General features: G+C 33.0%; 2 protein-coding genes across 9 annotated transcripts in view; one reads left to right on the top strand and one right to left on the bottom strand.

The window, feature by feature from the left end:
• Positions 1–18,954, top strand: part of LOC148598314 (protein argonaute-2-like) — a 67,809-nt gene that overhangs the window by 649 nt on the left and 48,206 nt on the right. The gene's annotated exons all lie outside the window — the stretch shown is intronic.
• LOC148598315 (succinate dehydrogenase [ubiquinone] flavoprotein subunit, mitochondrial-like) lies at positions 3,361–17,813 on the bottom strand. Of its 2 annotated transcripts, none has more exons than XM_088562461.1 (16): positions 17,681–17,813; positions 15,934–16,032; positions 15,476–15,637; positions 14,838–14,981; positions 14,288–14,452; positions 13,972–14,120; positions 13,040–13,164; positions 11,926–12,094; positions 11,033–11,228; positions 9,985–10,182; positions 9,388–9,480; positions 7,882–7,980; positions 7,084–7,227; positions 5,872–5,985; positions 5,426–5,512; positions 3,361–4,812 (listed from the first exon to the last, which is right to left on the bottom strand). In XM_088562461.1, the coding sequence occupies exons 1-15, from the start codon at positions 17,735–17,737 to the stop codon at positions 5,426–5,428; spliced, it is 2,001 nt and encodes a 666-aa protein (XP_088418587.1). In that variant the 5' UTR covers positions 17,738–17,813; the 3' UTR covers positions 3,361–4,812. The 2 variants fall into 2 exon arrangements, with proteins under 2 accessions (XP_088418587.1, XP_088418588.1); XM_088562462.1 differs by having other exon boundaries at positions 3,361–4,776.

The following is an 18,954-nucleotide window of genomic DNA, read 5'->3' as shown; positions in this document are numbered from 1 at the left end:
AAATTCAGGGGATGATTCAGGGGGCTGGACCCCTTATTTTGTTGAAAATATTTGTTAATTTGTGCAAAATAATTGTCAAAAGTAAACAATGATTGACTGAAAGACCTTTTGTAAGTTTCTGGATCCACCCCGACTATGACTGATATTGAAGAATTCTCCAATACTTTCCTATTATAATTACATCATATAAAACTGGTCTTTATCGGAATTTCAATTAAACATAGTTCCACGAAAGAACCACAGGTCCTTAGAACTAGGATATCGTTAGAGAAGGGAAAGACGAAAAAAGGGTGTTGCATAAAATGCAGGCGAACATACCAGAGAACACACATTATATAGCTAAAATATGGGAACAAAATCATATTTTGGGTGATAAAAAAAAACCCTGGTCCAAGGGCCTGTTGGAAGAATCATACAAAAGTAAACTTAAAGTTATGATGCGTATCTTTTGCACATAAGTGTTTGGACTGTGAAAGTTGCAGTTAAAGTTTGGTTAAAGAATATTACATGCCAAAACCTGTATCACATGCCGTATCAACACGAGACTCTCACATCACCCGGCTTGATATAGATCGAGGGTTGATACAGCATGTGATACAGATTTTGACATGTCATGTTCATTATATCATATGTTTTAACCATACTTCGATAATCTTTGCAGGGAAGCAATATCGGTATGCGATATAGGACTAGAGGGGTATCGGGTATGCGATATAGGACTAGGGGGTAATATAGGGTATACTATGTAGGTCTAGGGGTGTGATGTAGGGTATGCGATATAGGTCTAAGGTATATATGATACAAGGTATGCGATAAAGGGTAAACGATATAGGTCTTAAACCATTTCTTATAATGCATATACAAAAATGGTATATTTTAACCTAAATTTGTGGAGTTGCTAAATAAAATATTGTTATACTAGTAGCACTAGAATGCAAAAATACGGGATCTTTCTCAACAAAATTTGTAAGTAATTTTGCACTATAGCTAGTCGAAAAAAAAACACAGTATTCTTTGCAGGGAACCGTTTTGGGACTTAACAATCCTTTACAAAATATCCAATACCTGATGAACTTCCCAAAGTAGTTACATGGAGAATTGAAAAGCAGATTTAAATACTACAAAGATACATTGATTCAAATATCAATGGAATAATAGAAATATTGTACAATTACCTACCTTTGACATTTCATTCAATTTCCCGAAGTTAACTATTTCATTCACTGTAAAAAAACTGTTCAATATGAAAATAAATAAAGTATTAGGAATAAAGTAGAAGGGGTCAGAAAACAGCTTGTATACCAATTGCTAGCATTGCTCTTGCAGATTTTTAAAAGAAAACACTGAAGGAATCAATATGGTAAGAATGCTAAAAACGTGTTTAGGCATTACACAGTTCTGTTTGCTAGGTTTCTCATAAAAAGACATTATAAAGCGTATGGTTTCTGATTATTTCTTAGAGAAATCAATGTGGAAAAAAAACGGATAAATCTTGTCAATTTTATAAAGGTTCACACTACAAGTAATTTCATTATATACTGGCACAAACTGGATCAAATATTACCAAACTTTCCAAGGGAGTAAGACCCACCTATCGGGAAGACCCACCTATCGGGGGGGGGGGGGGGCATCACTGCCTGCATTTCTAAGGAACTGCATGTATATGTGTGTATTAAGTCAGTCCCTGTCAGATTCACACAATTAGTGAAAACCACTATTTTGTATGTTTGACTATTTGCACCTCCAGAATCAAGAAAAAATAAGATTTCCCATATCATTTTTGTATTTTTGATAAATTGAGTTATATTTTCATTGAAATGTACTGCAAAAAATAAAAAATGCAACGTCAGATAAATCTGTCGAAAACATAATTTTTCAAACATTTTATTGAACAATTTATGAGCAAATCCAGTGATACGGAGATAAAGTAATGATATTTTCAAATAGGGAAAGCGTCTTTGAGTGAAATTATATTGTCAGATCAGTGGGATTTTGACATGCATGTTTCTGATTTTCAGAAAATTAGGCTGATTCTGATTTTTGCCTCATTCTTTAAATACAAAAACTAACACTTAAATACCTTTAACATTTTGACTAATTTTTTTTTGGTATGTGGAAATTCATGGTGCATTCCTATCCTACGATGACCAATCTTTTCTTCGTTTTATGTTAGCGCATATCTACCTCACAAACGCCAATGACCATTTTTTCTTTGTCCCATGATGGTGTATCCTTGTTACCGTGTCTTAATTGACAAATGGCGGTGTATACCTCCCTTACAAATCATGGTTACTAAATCTTAATTGACACATGATGGTTGATACCTCCCCTACAAATCCTAGTTACTAAGTCTTAATGGACTAATGATGGTGTATACCTCTCTTACAAATCCTGGTTACTAAGTCTTAATGGACAAATGATGGTGTATACCTGCCTTACAAATCCTGGTTGCTATGTCTGAATTGACAAATGATGGTGTGTATACTAGTACCTCCCTTACAAACCCTGGTTACTAAGTCTTAACTGACAAATGATGGTGTACACCTCCCTTACAAATCCTGGTTACTAAGTTTTAATGGACTAATGATGGTGTAAACCTCCCTTACAAATCCTGGTTACTAAGTCTGAATTTACAAATGATGGTGTATACCTCCCTACAAATCCATTTTACTAAGTCTGAATTGTCACATGATGGTGCTTTCCTCTCAGTACAAAATTTTGTGACTTGTGAAAATATGAGGTCAATTCTATTAACACCTCCATATTGGTCAAAAACATCCACATGCATTACATTTATGACTAAATAAGCATGGATGACAACATGTGAAATAATTATGTGATTGAGAAATCTATTATCATTCTAAGAATCTTTAACTACATTCAATTGAATCAGCAGTGTAAGTAATTCACAATAAAAACATTCAGCCTGGAGCTATTACGTGCATGTTAAAAATTTTCACTGTGTAAACATACAATCTATATCATATGTAACCAGTCCTGCCTAAAAAATTGCCTTCAGTGGTGACTAGCAGTCAGGCTAGTTCATGAATTCTAGCAAAGGATGTTACCCTACTGGTGCAACTGGTCCGTGCTCCCAGTTTTTATTGGAGTCAGAGTAGCTCATTTGCTTTTTTTACTTTGTATGTATGATTTTAGTTACTGTATGTTCTTTGTTGTGTATGTCTGTTTTCCATGTCTGGTCTTTGTCCCTGAATTATATTCTTTTGTTAACCTCTAGAACCTTGGTTCCCTTGATAACTCTTTCCATAATTCACTCTTGGGTCATTTATGAACACCAATAGGTCTTTGCTTGAATCGCAAGTTAACTTTATAGGTAAGGATAATGAAAAAAAATGATGATTTTAAATTAAATCATTTTAATATCAACAATATGTACTATATGTACAATACAAAAAGACAAGTTGTTTACTACAAGCTTTCAATACAGGCTGCTCTAGAATCGATAGAATGCTGGGGCAGATCCTGAACTTTGTAAAGGGTTAACCATTTTTGTCCAATAATTTTGCAAAGTATTCACAAAATTTTCAAACATAACTGTCAAAAGAGGTGAAAACCCAAAGACCCCCCCTTGATTGGGCACTAAATTGGTTCTGTGAACCACTAGATCTTTTCTCTTAATCATTGGATCAACTGAAGATTCCTTGTGCAAATATTTTGCCAAATTGTAACATAAAAAAAAATCATGTGTAAAATACATCAATTTCAAACACATTAAGTGGCATATAAAAGGCTGCAAAGGAAATCCCACTGACTAAAAATAGAAATTCTCTGTCTATAAATAGGAAGATACACACTTAAAACACTTGTATTCAATTCTAAAACAACCTGAAGCACACTTACAGTAACCTCATATAATTTAAGGACAGTAATAGGATGTCCATCATAAAAATCTATATATAGACTTAATGTGAAATTTGAAGAACAATATATATGCACTATTTTGATGCAACATAAGCAATTAGCTATCATCAACAATTATTGCTGGTTTCAGTTAACATGTTAAAGTACTTTGACACGACCCTTGACGGGAAAAAAAACGTGAGCATATCATAATCTTAGTATATTTTTAGGTAAATAGTTATACAAAAATAAGTCGTTAAATTTGTGGGTAACAATGAATTTGAATATCCTCAAAATTAAGCATTTTAACTAATCTGGACTTCTTTAAATTGAACAGATTGATTTTCGCAGGTTTTCAAGATAAAACTATTGCTGTTTTTCTTTTTATCCATTAAATCTTTCAAAAACAGCATAGTCAAATTTAAAGTCCATATCCCAGAAAGTCATAACTGTTCTTTGACCAAATACGACTAGACTGGCTATTATTCAAAATTCATTTTAAATTACGAACATGATATGTTCAACAAAATATAAATATAGAAACAAATAAAGAAAAGATGGCATAAATTGGCAAACATCAAAACATAAACAAAAATACATGAAAGAATTATTCTTATTTCCAACATTCCTACCCATAAATGTAAAACTTTCCAAAAGTAAAGGTCTCAAAGTTAAGGAAGACTTAACTTTCAGACAATTCAGTAAATACCAGATCAAATACAAGGGTAGATAATTCTCTTAAGAGGAGAAACAAAGAGACAATTCTCCTAGTAGGAGAACAGTATGCATAATTCCCTTGTAACTTTATCTACCTTCCAAGTTCTCCACAAAGCATAGATAATTCAAACTGTCTGTACATTCAGGCTGGCTACAGTTGAAGAATAAAATTGTCTGTTACAACAGCACTTGGTTCTCCTATCAAGCAAAATAATAATTGTCTATTCTCTAGATCTGAAAAAAATATGCAAAAACTAAACCTTCTAATTTAGATAACAAATATTGTACTTTCTCACCCTTCACAAAGAATTTAGGGATTCATAGTGATCCCTATATTTGATATTTAATCATTTCTAACAGTAACTTAATGTACTGGACAGAACAAATTTAGTTTAGGTGTACTTTTACTTAGGGCTATTGGAAAAAAAATTAAATAAAATAGAAAAAATGTTTCCCTGTGGGCAGAATGCACATCTTTAAAGAAAATTTCTATTTTTACCCCCACCAACACCTTAATAAATCAACTGTGTTCTGCCCCCCTGAAGACATTTTTCTCATGTTTATCTGAAATAGCCCTTACTATTAGGAGTAACAGATCAGGTCCTCTGTCATCTTTATTCAAGATGCCTTATTACCCAATATCATTGTCATAATAATCAAATGTAAACACAAGGAACCTCCAATTTTTTTTTGATTATGAACAATATAAGATTGTAAAAAGCACCATCCTAACTTTTTACTGTAAAATAAAGGTAAAAAAGAAATGACTCCCTTTAATATAGATTTTCCTGAAAAAATGGCCAGGAAACCAAGAAATAAACTCTGAATGACCTTAAATGGTACTTACTTAATATGATCGGACAGCTGGGGGAATTGGAGCACATTCTTTGTTATTTAATGTATCATCTATAACTGGTCTGTATGTAATGTCAGTCTAAAAAAGATAAAATCATAATAAAATTATAAATAATTAATTGCATTTTCGACATCAGCTTGCATATAATATGAAACTACCATACCAAATTTTATTTATACAAAATAGTATAGCAAACATGAAACAACTTTGAGAAATTGTGATTTTTGTCAGGTAATGGACATCTTTACAACAGAAAAATATGCACACTTAAGTTGGAAAGATTTCCAATTTAAAAGATGCTTACAGGTACACAAAGTATATATATTTATAATACCCTTTTCAGAAAACTTGACACAAAAAATCTATACAATATGCATTTGCAGTGGTTTTAGAATCATTCATGTATTACCCTCCATGTATTGTGATTGATAACTTACTCTCCCTGTTGGTATATCTGTTTCAGTCATTGTGTGCTTTCTCCAGTGTTCTTCAAATGGTTTCTTCTGTTGTCCTTCTACTGGCTTGGAATAGTCATACTCATCAATACGTTGCTACAAAAAAAAATGAAAATTCTTCATTCCTTTTACTGCCTTAATTTAACCTTGCATATTTTGCCACTAGATCTGCACAGTTGAATATATTTGTGTTATTTTTTTTTCTAACTACATGTACATATATGATACAGAAAATATAACAGATGTTTTAAAGTAGCTGTCTTTGTAAGAATCATGCAAAATCTGAAAAATGTGATACACCCCAAAAGAGGCTACACATTTTTATTTTTGTAATTAAGTTGTTTTATGGGTCTATACTATGAAATGTGTAATTATTCATTCAAATCTGCCTGCTCTTAGGAGATAATGGACATTGAAAATACAGTAGATTCTATTGTATTTGTGCGCCATTTACAGAGTTATCTCCCTTAATTTTGAAATCTACAGTGCATTCCATATAATTTTTATCTCCTAAGAGCATGGGTTATATGAAAAACCACATGTTTATTTCTGTTTACTATGACATTTCAAACAAAATATCAAAAATAAAAATGTAGGCTTTTTACCCATGAATCACATTTTGCATGATCCTTTGCTGGAGTGCTACTTAAAAGCAAAAGTGAACAACGGAAACTTTCCCACAAATTTCAGTTTATATTCACATATATTTCACTTGATGTCTTGAATTGCAAAAGAATAAAGTTCATGCATATATAGGCCCAGTTTCATAAAGAATCTCAAATTGAGATTTTCAAATTACTTCAAGTATCAATTTGAGGAATAACACAAGGATTTGAAGACAGTCTTGATCTGAGATTTTTTTTATGAAACCCAGACCTGAACTTTATTTGCCTGTGTAATCATGGGTACAAAAACCAGTTGGACCACTCAGATGATCATACATATACTTCACAGGCATTTTTTTCTCCAGCTGCAATATATTCTGAGGTAAACCGTTGATATCTATCTGACTGTGAAATCATCTCTGCTGTGAACTTCATCATTTTGAGCCTCTCTAACATGCAACAAACCTTGAATTGAGCTTGCTGTGAATTTCCTTACATTTGTTCACACCTTAAAATCTACCATACAGTACTGTACTATATTATGTGCCTTTAAATTTTTCCTTGAAAGCCACTCAGACATACAGCATACCTTGAAATCTTCCCTGCTATGAGCACCTCTGCTTTCCTTCCTCTCACAAGCTGAGACCATGGTCTGTACTGAGTTTATCATCAAGTTCTGTAGTTCTAATGTTTCTACCAGATCTGTGTTCCATATCATTCCCCTGTCGCTAATCTGTTGAGGCATAAATGTACTTAGTATATAGATCATGATGCTGAGAGTCAAACAGCAAGATATGGACTGCTTGGTAAAAATAATTTTCTAGACTGAGGCAACTAACAAATCTAACTACAGCAGTTTGAGCCTGATTTATCATAAACTACTTGTATTTGCCACATAATATTTTTAAAATGTATTTTGTACATCTGGAGTTATTGGTGTGGAAGGAAATAAAAAAAAGCATAAATCACTTTTTAAATTAAGACTTCATGTTCTTAATTTGGAAGCAAGGTAGTCCTTATAAATTCTGTTAATATATGAACTTAAGGCAGATATTTTTAAATGTGAACAAATAAAAACCTTACTGTATAATAAAATTCAATAGTCAATTGCAGAATAAAATAAGCTTTAGGAGGTAGACCTAGGGTAAGGGACATAACTCTTGTAATCAGTGATATGTATCTCATATTAATTTCACCAAATCCTGTCAAGCTTTCATTTGAAACAGAATGAAAGCAATCCTAGTTATTTTGATGTTTACAAAAAATTGATGTAAAATGCTGAATACAAACGTTCAAATGACTTGTAAGAGTTGTGTCCCTTAACTTAAGTCTACCTCCTTAAAACAGCATTATTGACATCATTACTTTTAATAAATTTTTCACTTACCTTAAGGTCATCCATCTGCTTGTATAGGGCAGCTAACTTCTGAACTCCCTCCTCCAAGATAGGTCCATCTCTAAATACAGCAGCATTGTTCTGCATACACTATACAAAAAATAAACATCATATTTACCATTTTAACTACTGTGTGTGTTAACACGTCAATCCTTTAAATACTGCAACAAAGTTCACAAATAAAATTTCTGAAATAATGAAAATGAAATTCTGTTCAATAGCTAGAGAGGACTTTGGATGACATGATGCTCCAGTTGTGTACTACAGAAAATTAAGTTCAAATGAGCAGAACTCCCAACAAAATTTGAGGAAAACAAAACTTTCCAGATAAATGCATATGGTGTCCTTAATACATACCAAGTTTTGTGCAATTGGTTCAATAGTTTGAGAAAAGTTTGGTGACGATGCCCCAGTCATGTACTTCAGAAAATTATGTTCAAACGAGCAGAACTCCAACAAAATTTTGCGGAAATAAAACTATCTAGTAATATGCACAACTACATATGGTGTCTTAACTACATACCAAGTTTTGTGAAATTCAGTTCAATAGTTTGAGAGAAGATGGGATGGGATGACAAAGAGATAAATGACAAATGGACTAACATGTCAAAAACATTACATTATCAACAACTTTGGTGTTTTGGGTATAATTACATATCAGTCATCAGTCAACAAGTAATTTAGCTTTGTTAACTAGTATCATACTAAATGAAACCACCATCTATAATGAAGATACACCAAGTCATTTTTGCAAGTTTCAGCATTTTGTCAAAAATCATTGTAATAGGTTCAAATTTGTGGATTTTATCATTTTTTTTCCATTTCTCAAAGGTTCTTTTCTATCAAATTTTAGATTATCATACAATTAATCAGAATTGAACATCTTCAACAATATTTTATTTTCAAATATCAATGATTTGATTGAAGTATCAGTGGCTGGGAAGGAAATTTTGAGAAGAGGGCATTTTTCAAGATTTCCCTAAGATAAATGTATTACAACCTGAAGGGGCTGTTTGTTAAGAAACCATATAGTTTTCGTATGGATGAAGGGGCTTTATCCAGCCAGAAAGGGCAAATGGCCCATAACCACTTGTCTTCCCAGACCCTGAACTATTAGAAGTATGTAAATTGGTATCAAACAAAAAAGTGCTTTACTCACAATACATGTACTGGTAATTTTTTGGTACATCTCTTTTGACTTTGAATTGTGCTTTCATGAAATGGAATGTTAATGTGGGCCTTGTTTTAATTATAGAAAATATATGTGATGGTATTGTCTGAAAATATATCCCACAATATGACCTACCTCTATATGTAAACTGTCATAATACAATCCTGCTGTGATGCATAGTTTCAGAGAAAAAAAGTTAGGGTAAATTTTATCATAGATGAACCCAGAAGGCTTATAAAACCATAAGGGTGGAACAGTATACACTCTTTATAAGAGCAGGTGCATAAAAAAAAAATTCGTAAAATATTTCTTGCTATTTGACCTACCCTCTGCATAGCTAATCTGAGTTCAGCAGTTGATGTGCTTCCGTTAGAATGCCTGACCTTGTCAAGGTTAGCTACTGAAAATTCACCAGCATTCTGCAGAAAAATATCAACATAACGTCATAAAAAACTGCTAAGGTAACTTATGACCAAAAAAAAAAAAAAAATATATGGTGGAAACAAGAAAACATTTCAATTCATAACCTTAACTTGATTCAATGTTTAATATCTTCTGATTGGCAGTTGTATCTTCATTGCATGCCTCAATGTAAATTTGAAAAGTAAGTCAATCAGTCTCATTACAGTATTTAAACAAATCCTTCAAATAAAAATTTTAACAGCACATACAAAATTTAACTTAAAATTACCATATACATTGCATAAAAAATCCAATCTAACTGAACTTTGAACTCGATCTGATACACAATTACAGTACAAAGTTGAAAAAAGATCCTTTAATATCTTTTATAGTAATCATCTGGAAACTGTCAGCAGACAGACAAACCTAAGGACACGACATTATAGAAGTATTCAAACTAAGTGGTGGGGGAAAAAAAAACAAATAAAAAACATGTCTACTACTACTTTCAACTTTCTTACCTGGCTAATTGGACCAATGGTTTCTCCAGGTTTGTTTTCCTCAATAATTGTATTAGCACATGCCCTTCCGAACACAACCAGATCCAGCAAGGAGTTAGCACCAAGTCTGTTGGCTCCATGAACTGAGGCGCAAGCTGCTTCTCCACAGGCATACAGGCCTGGTACAACTTCGTCTTTTCCATCTTTATATTTGATGGCCTTTAAAAAAACATAATGATATTCAGTTGAAAGGAAATGATAAGACATGAAGTATTACAAAACTTAGTATATTTCACATGTTTATGGTGCATGGATTGTAAGATTCACCACAAAAAATGATCACCATTTATTTATTGGCACAAACTGCACATGTTGCAAGACTAGTACAATTAATCCATTTCACAGGCTTAGTTTGGTGCAAGAAGCACAATGCCTTGAGTTCCAGAAACATTTGCTCACAAGAACGTACACCATATTTTGTTCGGACTCCATCTAGACATTTGACAACCTATTGCTTTTAAAAGCTTTGCAGAGAAAATCAATAATCAACAATTTCAAAACCTATGGCACTACAGAAATGACAGAATCTCCTGCACTTGATGGAAAGACATACTCAAACAATTAGAATTAAAAAAATCATGAGCAAAGATCACTGAAAGAAATTCCCTATTCAGAGATGATTTTACGAGGTCTACAAACAAAGCAGATATTGGCAAAATCGGAAGTAAACATACAGTAAAAAAAGAATTGTAACAGTAAAATATTGATCTGAAATAGCAGAAGTCCACTTAAAAGCGGAAACAAAATCATGTATGCCTATTATAAAACCCAGTAACCTTATGATCTGAGTATAATACAGACATCAATCAGGTAGTTGATGTCCCTTGAGTCTTAAATGGAATCCTACTATATGGCAATATTTTATACTGCTTCTGTCAAAATATCAAGCGACTGTAATGACAAAGGTATGGAGAGATGGATAAAAAAGGTGTGATAGATATACTGACAAGCGGACAGACACCATGATTACTGTAGACCTCATAAGATATATAACTGCCCATCACATTACCTGTCCTTTGTAGTTAGTAGGTACTCCACCCATATTGTAATGTACAGTGGGAAGAACTGGGATGGGGTCTCTGGTCACATCAACACCAGCAAAGATCATTGCGGTCTCAGAGATTCCTGGAAGTCTGGTTTTAAGTACTTCAGCTGGCAAGTGTGACAATTGGAGAAAGACATGGTCCTTGTCTGGGCCTACACCTCTACAAAGTAAAATTAACAAAAGCTACATATTTATACTTTACACAAAGAAGGAATCCTTTGATAATATGCCAACTTAACTTCAGGCAAGCTTTAAATATACTCTATTCTCTAATACCAAATCCTACAATTACTAAGAACATCAGTGAATATTTTATTTAGCCTCATTACAAGATTTTCAATGCAATCAGTAACAAATAAAAAATATATAAATAAGGGTCTGAAATTCCCAATGATATCAGAATGTCAAATTTGCAAAGCAAATTTTTGGTCGTTCCCTCCGTAGGACTGAAACTTGTACTGCTATGACATCTGTGGCAACACCGGCTGCACTAAGTCCAGCGCCCTAGACCCCTCAGCCAGCTAAGCTATATATATATATGTGTGAGTGTAGCTCAGATACCAGAAATATATAATACACTTTCACTTAAGAAAGATAAGTATTTTTCAAGTGTTAAGATTGACTAAGGAAAGTTTCTTACAACTATGATAACACTGGCTGTAGTAAAGGAATTCATTTCTTTTTAAAATTATTTCATAGGCATTTTACTGACCTTCACAAATTTTATACATGTAGACAATTTAAATTCATTTCATATATATATAAAATGTTTCTTTTAACAATTGTATTGACTGTGCTTTTACATTTTTTTTAATTCCAGGACTTGATATCTCTAGGGCCAGTTGTAAGAGACCTACCTTCCTTCCCTGATTTCAATAGTACTAGCTCTTGACACCACATCTCTTGAGGCCAAATCTTTAGCTGTTGGTGCATATCTTTCCATGTATCTCTCTCCTTCTGAGTTTATAAGGTAACCACCTTCTCCTCTGGAACCTTCTGTGATTAGGCAACCAGCTCCATATACACCTGGATGAAAAACATGTTCAAGTTAAAGGAATACAAACTTTTCAGAATTTAGCACTCTAAAAAAAAACAGGAAATGTAAACATGTTCAAACAGCACATTTAATAGCATGGTTTTATTTTAATACTACATAATTACCCAAACATACAAGCTTTTTTCTCTTATAATCATGTAACATACACATATTTCAAATCATCCAGTCCAATATGACCCATTTTTCCCATCAACTTCAAGAGATACACTTTTGAAAAATAGAAGCAAATTCAGAGAGTGAAATTAAATACATGTAGTAAAGTATCTCATTTATTTAAAGGGGTATTTTAACTGCAGTTACATGGGGTGCATATTTCAACAATGTTCAAAATGGACAAAAAGATGTTATCTGCTAAATGGATTTAGAACAAATCGAGACATGAATTACATTTTTTTTTCAAATCTGTGAAAAGAAATCAACTTTTTCTTCTCACATAATAATAATAGAATAATTAATTGGAAGGAGTGAATAACAAAAATATTATCATGAGCGTCGAAGAATGCATAGATTTAAGGAGTGTACAGAACTTGTTCCACGCATGAGTTAAATCTTACTGCATTCTTGGCATGAGTAATCATTTCTCTGTTATTCATGATAATCAATTGATTATCCTATTATAGATTCCCTCGATTATTCGTTGCTATCTTCAACAAAAATTTCAAATTTTGTAAATGGCGGATTGATTTCAAAGTTGTGACATTTTGACAGGAGAAAGTCCGAGAGTGAAATTACCGAATTTATTTCACAGTGTGAATTATCGAAATTTATTTCACTGGGAACATTTGACAAAACACCGCTACCTATATAATAAAATAGGTTAGTAACTCAGGGAAGGTACATCTTTTTGTAGCATTCTACTTTTCACTTTATGTGATGAAATTAAAAAGTTTACAAAAACCTTTCAAAGATATTACCAGTAGGATGGAACTGTACAAACTCCATATCTTCATTCTGTAGTCCTGCTCTGGCCACCATAGCAGTGCCATCCCCAGTACATGTGTGGGCTGAGGTGCAGGAGAAATAGGCTCTGCCATATCCACTGGAAATAGAGAAACATTCATGTAAATATATGAAGATTATGTATACATACAGGTAAACAGAAGACAGGATGTAATATGCACATCATTCTATAACCAAACCTGCTTTGTTTTTATCAGTTGTCTCTAAATCATGTTTGACATAGTCACCTAGGTTGTGTTTAACGTCAAATGATAATCAAGAACCTGATTTAAGAACTTAAATGTTATTTTACATTATCTTAAACAGAATCAAAACACTCATGAAACACTTAACATACTCTAATGTAGGATTTTCCCAGAATTGCAGGAACGAGCGATGTTTTGCCATTTAGACATGCATATTGATGAAAATATTGAGATAAGACTGACTTTTGCTTCAGGATATTCCATACAAAGCTTTCGCTTGTCCAGGGTTCTCTAAAAACAAGAATATTAAATGAAACAGAACTGAATTTTGAAACATAAGCTGATTTGGTTTCATTGTTTGATTTCAAACAGTATTTCATTTTGGAACCTGGATCTGGTTCTTCTGCAATCAGTCTTAAGAGTAACCTTACATACATTTTAGGGAGGTAGACCTAAGGTAAGGGACACAACTCTTATAAATAATTGGAATGTTTGTATTCAGCATGTTACATCAATCTCATGTAAGCATCAAAGTAACTTGGATTGATTTCATTCTGTTTCAAATGAATGCTTGATAGGCCTTGGTGAAATTGAATATGATACAAACATATCACTGATTTCAAGAATTATGTACCTTACCCTAGCTCTAAAAAAAAAGTCCACATATCAAACTGAAAACTTTTTACTGACACAAAACTTACCCTGTGGCTAGGATGGTATTTTTAGAATGGAATCTGTGAATGGTTCCATCTTCCAAGTTAAGAGCAATAACTCCCCTGCATTCTCCATCCTCCATAATAAGATCCATGGCAAAATACTCAATGAAGTATTTGGTGTCATAGGCCAGTGACTAAAAATAAAGGTTTTAGTTAGAGGTAGAGTGTTTTTAGATCCTACATGCAGTGATTTGAAAAAATTGGTGGGTCTAAACTTAATTAGCTTGGAGGAATTCAAAATCTACTGTAGCTGAATATCTCTGTCTATGAATTATAAACTTTCTTGCCACTTTATACCTACTCTGCCATATAAAGTATGAAGTAAGGAATGCCCAGTACGATCAGCGACACAACAACATCTGTGGGCCTGACCTCCTTTACCGAACTTTGTACTTTGACCTCCAAAGGCTCTCTGGTATATCTTACCATTCTCCAGTCGACTGAATGGCATTCCATAGTTTTCCAGCTGAAATGAGAATTGTAGTTACAGTCTACAACAGTTGTTTGGATGAAATTTTTCTCAAAGAAGATTTAATATACATCATAACATGCATGTCAATGCAATAAAAATATAAACTTATCTATTTCAACAGTTTTGATACCACATTTTTAACATGCAAAATAGAATCACTCAAAATCTTGCAGTTCTCAATGAGTATTTCTGATCGACAAGGTTTGAAATAAAAAGCAAAAGCATGTCATTGCCAGATCCTTGAATTACAATGTGATGTAAACTTCAAAAACAAATTATTTTTTCAAATTTAATGCATTGATTTCATCATGAAAATGCAAGAATGTGACAACCTCTAAGAAATCTTAAGAATTCAGACCTAAGCCTATAATACATGTACCTCAATTACAGCCTTTGGTGCCTCTTCACACATGTAGTGTATAGCATCTTGGTCTCCTAGCCAATCAGAACCTTTCACTGTGTCGTAAAAATGATATGTCCAGTGGTCCTCTTCCATGTGACCAAGGGCTGCATTGATTCCACCCTGTACAATAATGTTAGATATTGAAGCAATCTGTTAGGTAAAACATCTGAATTCTCCCAATTGTGTAAAGAATTAAAATAAGCACTCTTCTGCTGGCCCACAGTTAGCAAATTTAATAAAGCTTGCCCCATGGGTCACTTTATTTTTATGGGTTTTTTTTTGGATCACTATATCATAAAGGCAAGTAAACTCACATTGCCCAAGTCCAGATTCGGCAAGCTGCCTGCTTGACCATACTCACACTGCCCAAGTCCACACTTGGCAAGCTGCCTGCTAGACCAGTTGAACAAATTTGTTTATTTTCACTCCCTCTAAATACTACTTTGAATATATTTCACAAGCAGTCACAAGAATAGTACAACTTTTAAATAAAGTCTAGTTAAGAGTACTATGACATTGACCATGGATCTATTTCATCTTTAAAACGTTAAAGGAGATCACGCTTATTTGAAACAGTTTGACCTACATGGAACTGATGAAAGTGCTCTCCTTACCTGTGCAGCTACTGTATGAGATCTTGTGGGGAACAATTTTGTTATGCATGCTGTTTTAAATCCTTCATTAGCCAAACCAAAAGCTGCTCTCAGTCCGGCACCTCCTGCTCCCACCACAACAGCATCATATTTGTGGTCTACTACAGGATAGTCTCTGGAAATCTGAAAGTAATAGAAGGTTGTCAACGAAACATTTAAAGTAAAAGATTCATCATGAAATGTAATGGTAGAAATACATGTAGAATTATATGAAAGTCAAAATATAATTTTCTATCAACAAAAATATTTTTTGGGGGTTTTCAATTTACTGTACTCTTTAAAACAAGTGTGCAAGAAATAACAGGGATCTGTGGAGTATTAAGACACAGTAATACTTTCTTAATGGCATTAGACTAATGTTAGTGCATGTAACTTTGAAAAATAATTTAATATGAACTAGAAAATATATATACACCAACCTGGCTTCCAGTTGAAGATTTAGCATCAGTATTTCTGCCATTGACACGAAAGTGAAAGTTTCTTTGTGCAGCAGTGATTGGCTGGCCAGTCTTTAAGAACTGAAAGTGGAAATACATTTAGACATTCCATTGTAAATACATGGTATAAATGCTGTTGCAACAGTGGAACTTCACTTCCTTGAACTCAGATGGCTCGAACACAACTCAAAGTACCAAAGTTTTCCCCTATATAATCAACATAAATAATCTAGAATTTTTCAAACTTTGATTTTTCGAACAGACTAGTGGGTCCATTCAGTAATAAAACTTAGAGAATAACCCTCACTAACTCGAACTTGTCAGTTTTGGTAATGAAAGGTGTGAAAAACTGAAAACCTACTGTTAATCATAGAGTCATTTTAGTTACTAGTAATTACAGGTAATATCTTAATTAACTACAGGTTATATTTAAGTAATCACTAATAAGATAATTTAAATCTTACATAGTACTGATTGAAGTTCCAGAATGTTCTGAAGTCGGCATGATAAAAGCATGAACAAAATTTAATGTCAACAAATTATTGACCTAAGAACTTGAACTCTGAAAGTTTTTTTTAAAAGCAAAACAGCTTTTTTAACGTCAACAAATCAACATAACCTTCCGAAAGCAAATAAAAAAATAACCAAGAATTAACAAAACTTCATTGAAAGTAAGCAATTTCTAATGATAAGAGTTAACTCATACTGGCAATGAAAAAAAATCTGGAAATCTACAAATTTCTCATAACAAACAACATAACCATGATCATGCAGGAACAAAAGATTCATTTGTTATTAAAAACCATGTAGCTTTAGTTAATTGAAGCAAGTAACATCTTTAAAATAAACCACCAAGGATTTGTGTGTAGTGAATAACTTGTGTATCTGTTCTGTAGTCAAGTCATATGATGCTGAGATGCAGACCTGTCAGACCTTACAGGCAGAATTCATGCTGGTCCGGCAAAAATGATTTTGTGCCAGACCAAAACAATTTAGTACTCAGAGTTATAATTTTTCTCCTTGGACGGAGGTATATTTGGTAAACTTGCAGGTTGGGAAATATGTCTTGGCCGATGGAATTAATTAAAATTGTTGAACTTGAAGCTTCATTATAATTTTCAGTGGGAGACTTCTCACTATGTCATGATGAAATAATACATGGTGTCTGAAGACTGGTTAACATTTTAAATGTCAACCAGTCTTCAGACACCATTTCATATTGATTTCATTTTTTTTTTTTTTTGGTTTAAATTTAAGGTCTGGCAAAACTTGTTATACTTGGTTCAAGTGTCTAACATGTAATTATTTTTTTTTGCATCTCTGGGGTTGAAGCCCTGTCATAAATTGATAAAAAAAATGTTTTGTGATAGTTAGAAGTTAATGGCCAGTATTACATTTGTAGATAGGATAACCTGTGTAATTTTCCAAGTTCTAAAAACTTGATTTACATGATCACAACCTGAACTTGGCTGAAGACAACTTTTAGATTTTAGTTCACTTATACAACTTTACTTTCAAAATTAGAAAATTTAGTCAAAACAGCCTTTAATCAAGTTTTAAGCAGGATATTGTTTTTCCTTGTTTTGGTGATCCATGAATAATTTCCCAAGGCCGGCCAACTGAAGGTCACGCTACTTCCCCGATCATTTAAGACATGACATTCTTTTGCAAATAAAATAACGTGTTTTAAATGGGAAACAAATTGCTATGTTTTCATCAAAAGTCTTACCAATTTCTGTATAGAACTAGCCTTAGAAATATGGGCAGACAGCTTCAATGTTGCCATTCTTGAATCGAGAAACGGAAATAAGGAAATATATAAAAATACACATGCGCATTTCAACTTTATGTAACAACTTATGTAAAATCTTGTATAATTGACTTATTTTTGTATCTTACAAAACTTTTAATGGAAGTTAAATGATTCTGTCATTCATGGCTGAGAAATTTATATCTTTCAATAAAAAGTTGAGAAACTGAGTAAATTCTCGTAAGAAAATCAACGAATTGACTAAATATAAACCCAATCACGGAAATATTGTAATTACGGAATATGTGACAATGAGTGAATGGACCATGTCGTGTCATATTTTGCAAACCGAATAAGATTGTCTGCATTATTATATGCATGACACCCTCATTGTATTAAAAAACCTTTCTCGTTTGACCAAGTGCTTTTAGAAAACACATACATGTTATAAAACAAATAGAAGTGAGTAAGCCGAAAATGTATTACTGAAGGTCAAAGCCCCCCACCTTTTAAAAATTGAGAACACATTGTGTATGTAATCCAAATGACGTGTGGACGTATTTTATCACTGCTTTTGCAGAGAATCCGTATTTTGTCACATGATGGTGATAAGGGCAATTGATTCTTTACATTTATGACATACTTACTATGAGGTGAAATGTTGCATGAAAAGTAACAAATATTCAATATTGCTTGTGTCACGTCAAAATCATACGTAATGAGGAGGTATATTATTTCCTGTAACTCTTGCAATTACAACTTATGGAAAATGTCCGTTACTGTTGAAGATATAGAAAATTATAAACTGTAAGTTCGTTTTGTCAAATCTATTTTGTATTCCCGTCACTTTGATAAATGTCTTCATTCCAAATGATTTCTTGGTATTTAACAAAAATTTAGGATTTTTATCGCTTTATTTCCGGTAGGTTAAACTTCTTTTATAAAAATAAAAGACTTATAGTATTTTAAAGCACATTTGCGGTGGCTTTCAAATGTTACTTTATGTTCTTTGTTGTGTATGTCTGTTTTCCATGTCTGGTCTTTGTCCCTGGATTACATTCTTTTGATTACCGCTATAGCCTTGGTTCCCTTGATTACTCTTTCAACACATTAACTAAGAAAACAATTGATCTTCTTACCAAAAAAAATGTTTAACAAGATTGCTACTAGTAGCCATATGTCCTCCGTCAAAAATACGAAGCGCAAGTCAGTTGTAACATTTGTAGAATCAAAATCCCGGTGCAATATGTATT

This window comes from Perna viridis, chromosome 14, assembly GCF_037379345.1.
Source record: "Perna viridis isolate PV_CMFRI_1.1 ecotype Kerala chromosome 14, ASM3737934v1, whole genome shotgun sequence".
Lineage (NCBI taxonomy): Eukaryota > Metazoa > Mollusca > Bivalvia > Mytilida > Mytilidae > Perna > Perna viridis.
Note: the sequence above shows the minus strand (reverse complement) of the source record. Positions and strands in the feature narration are given on the sequence as shown.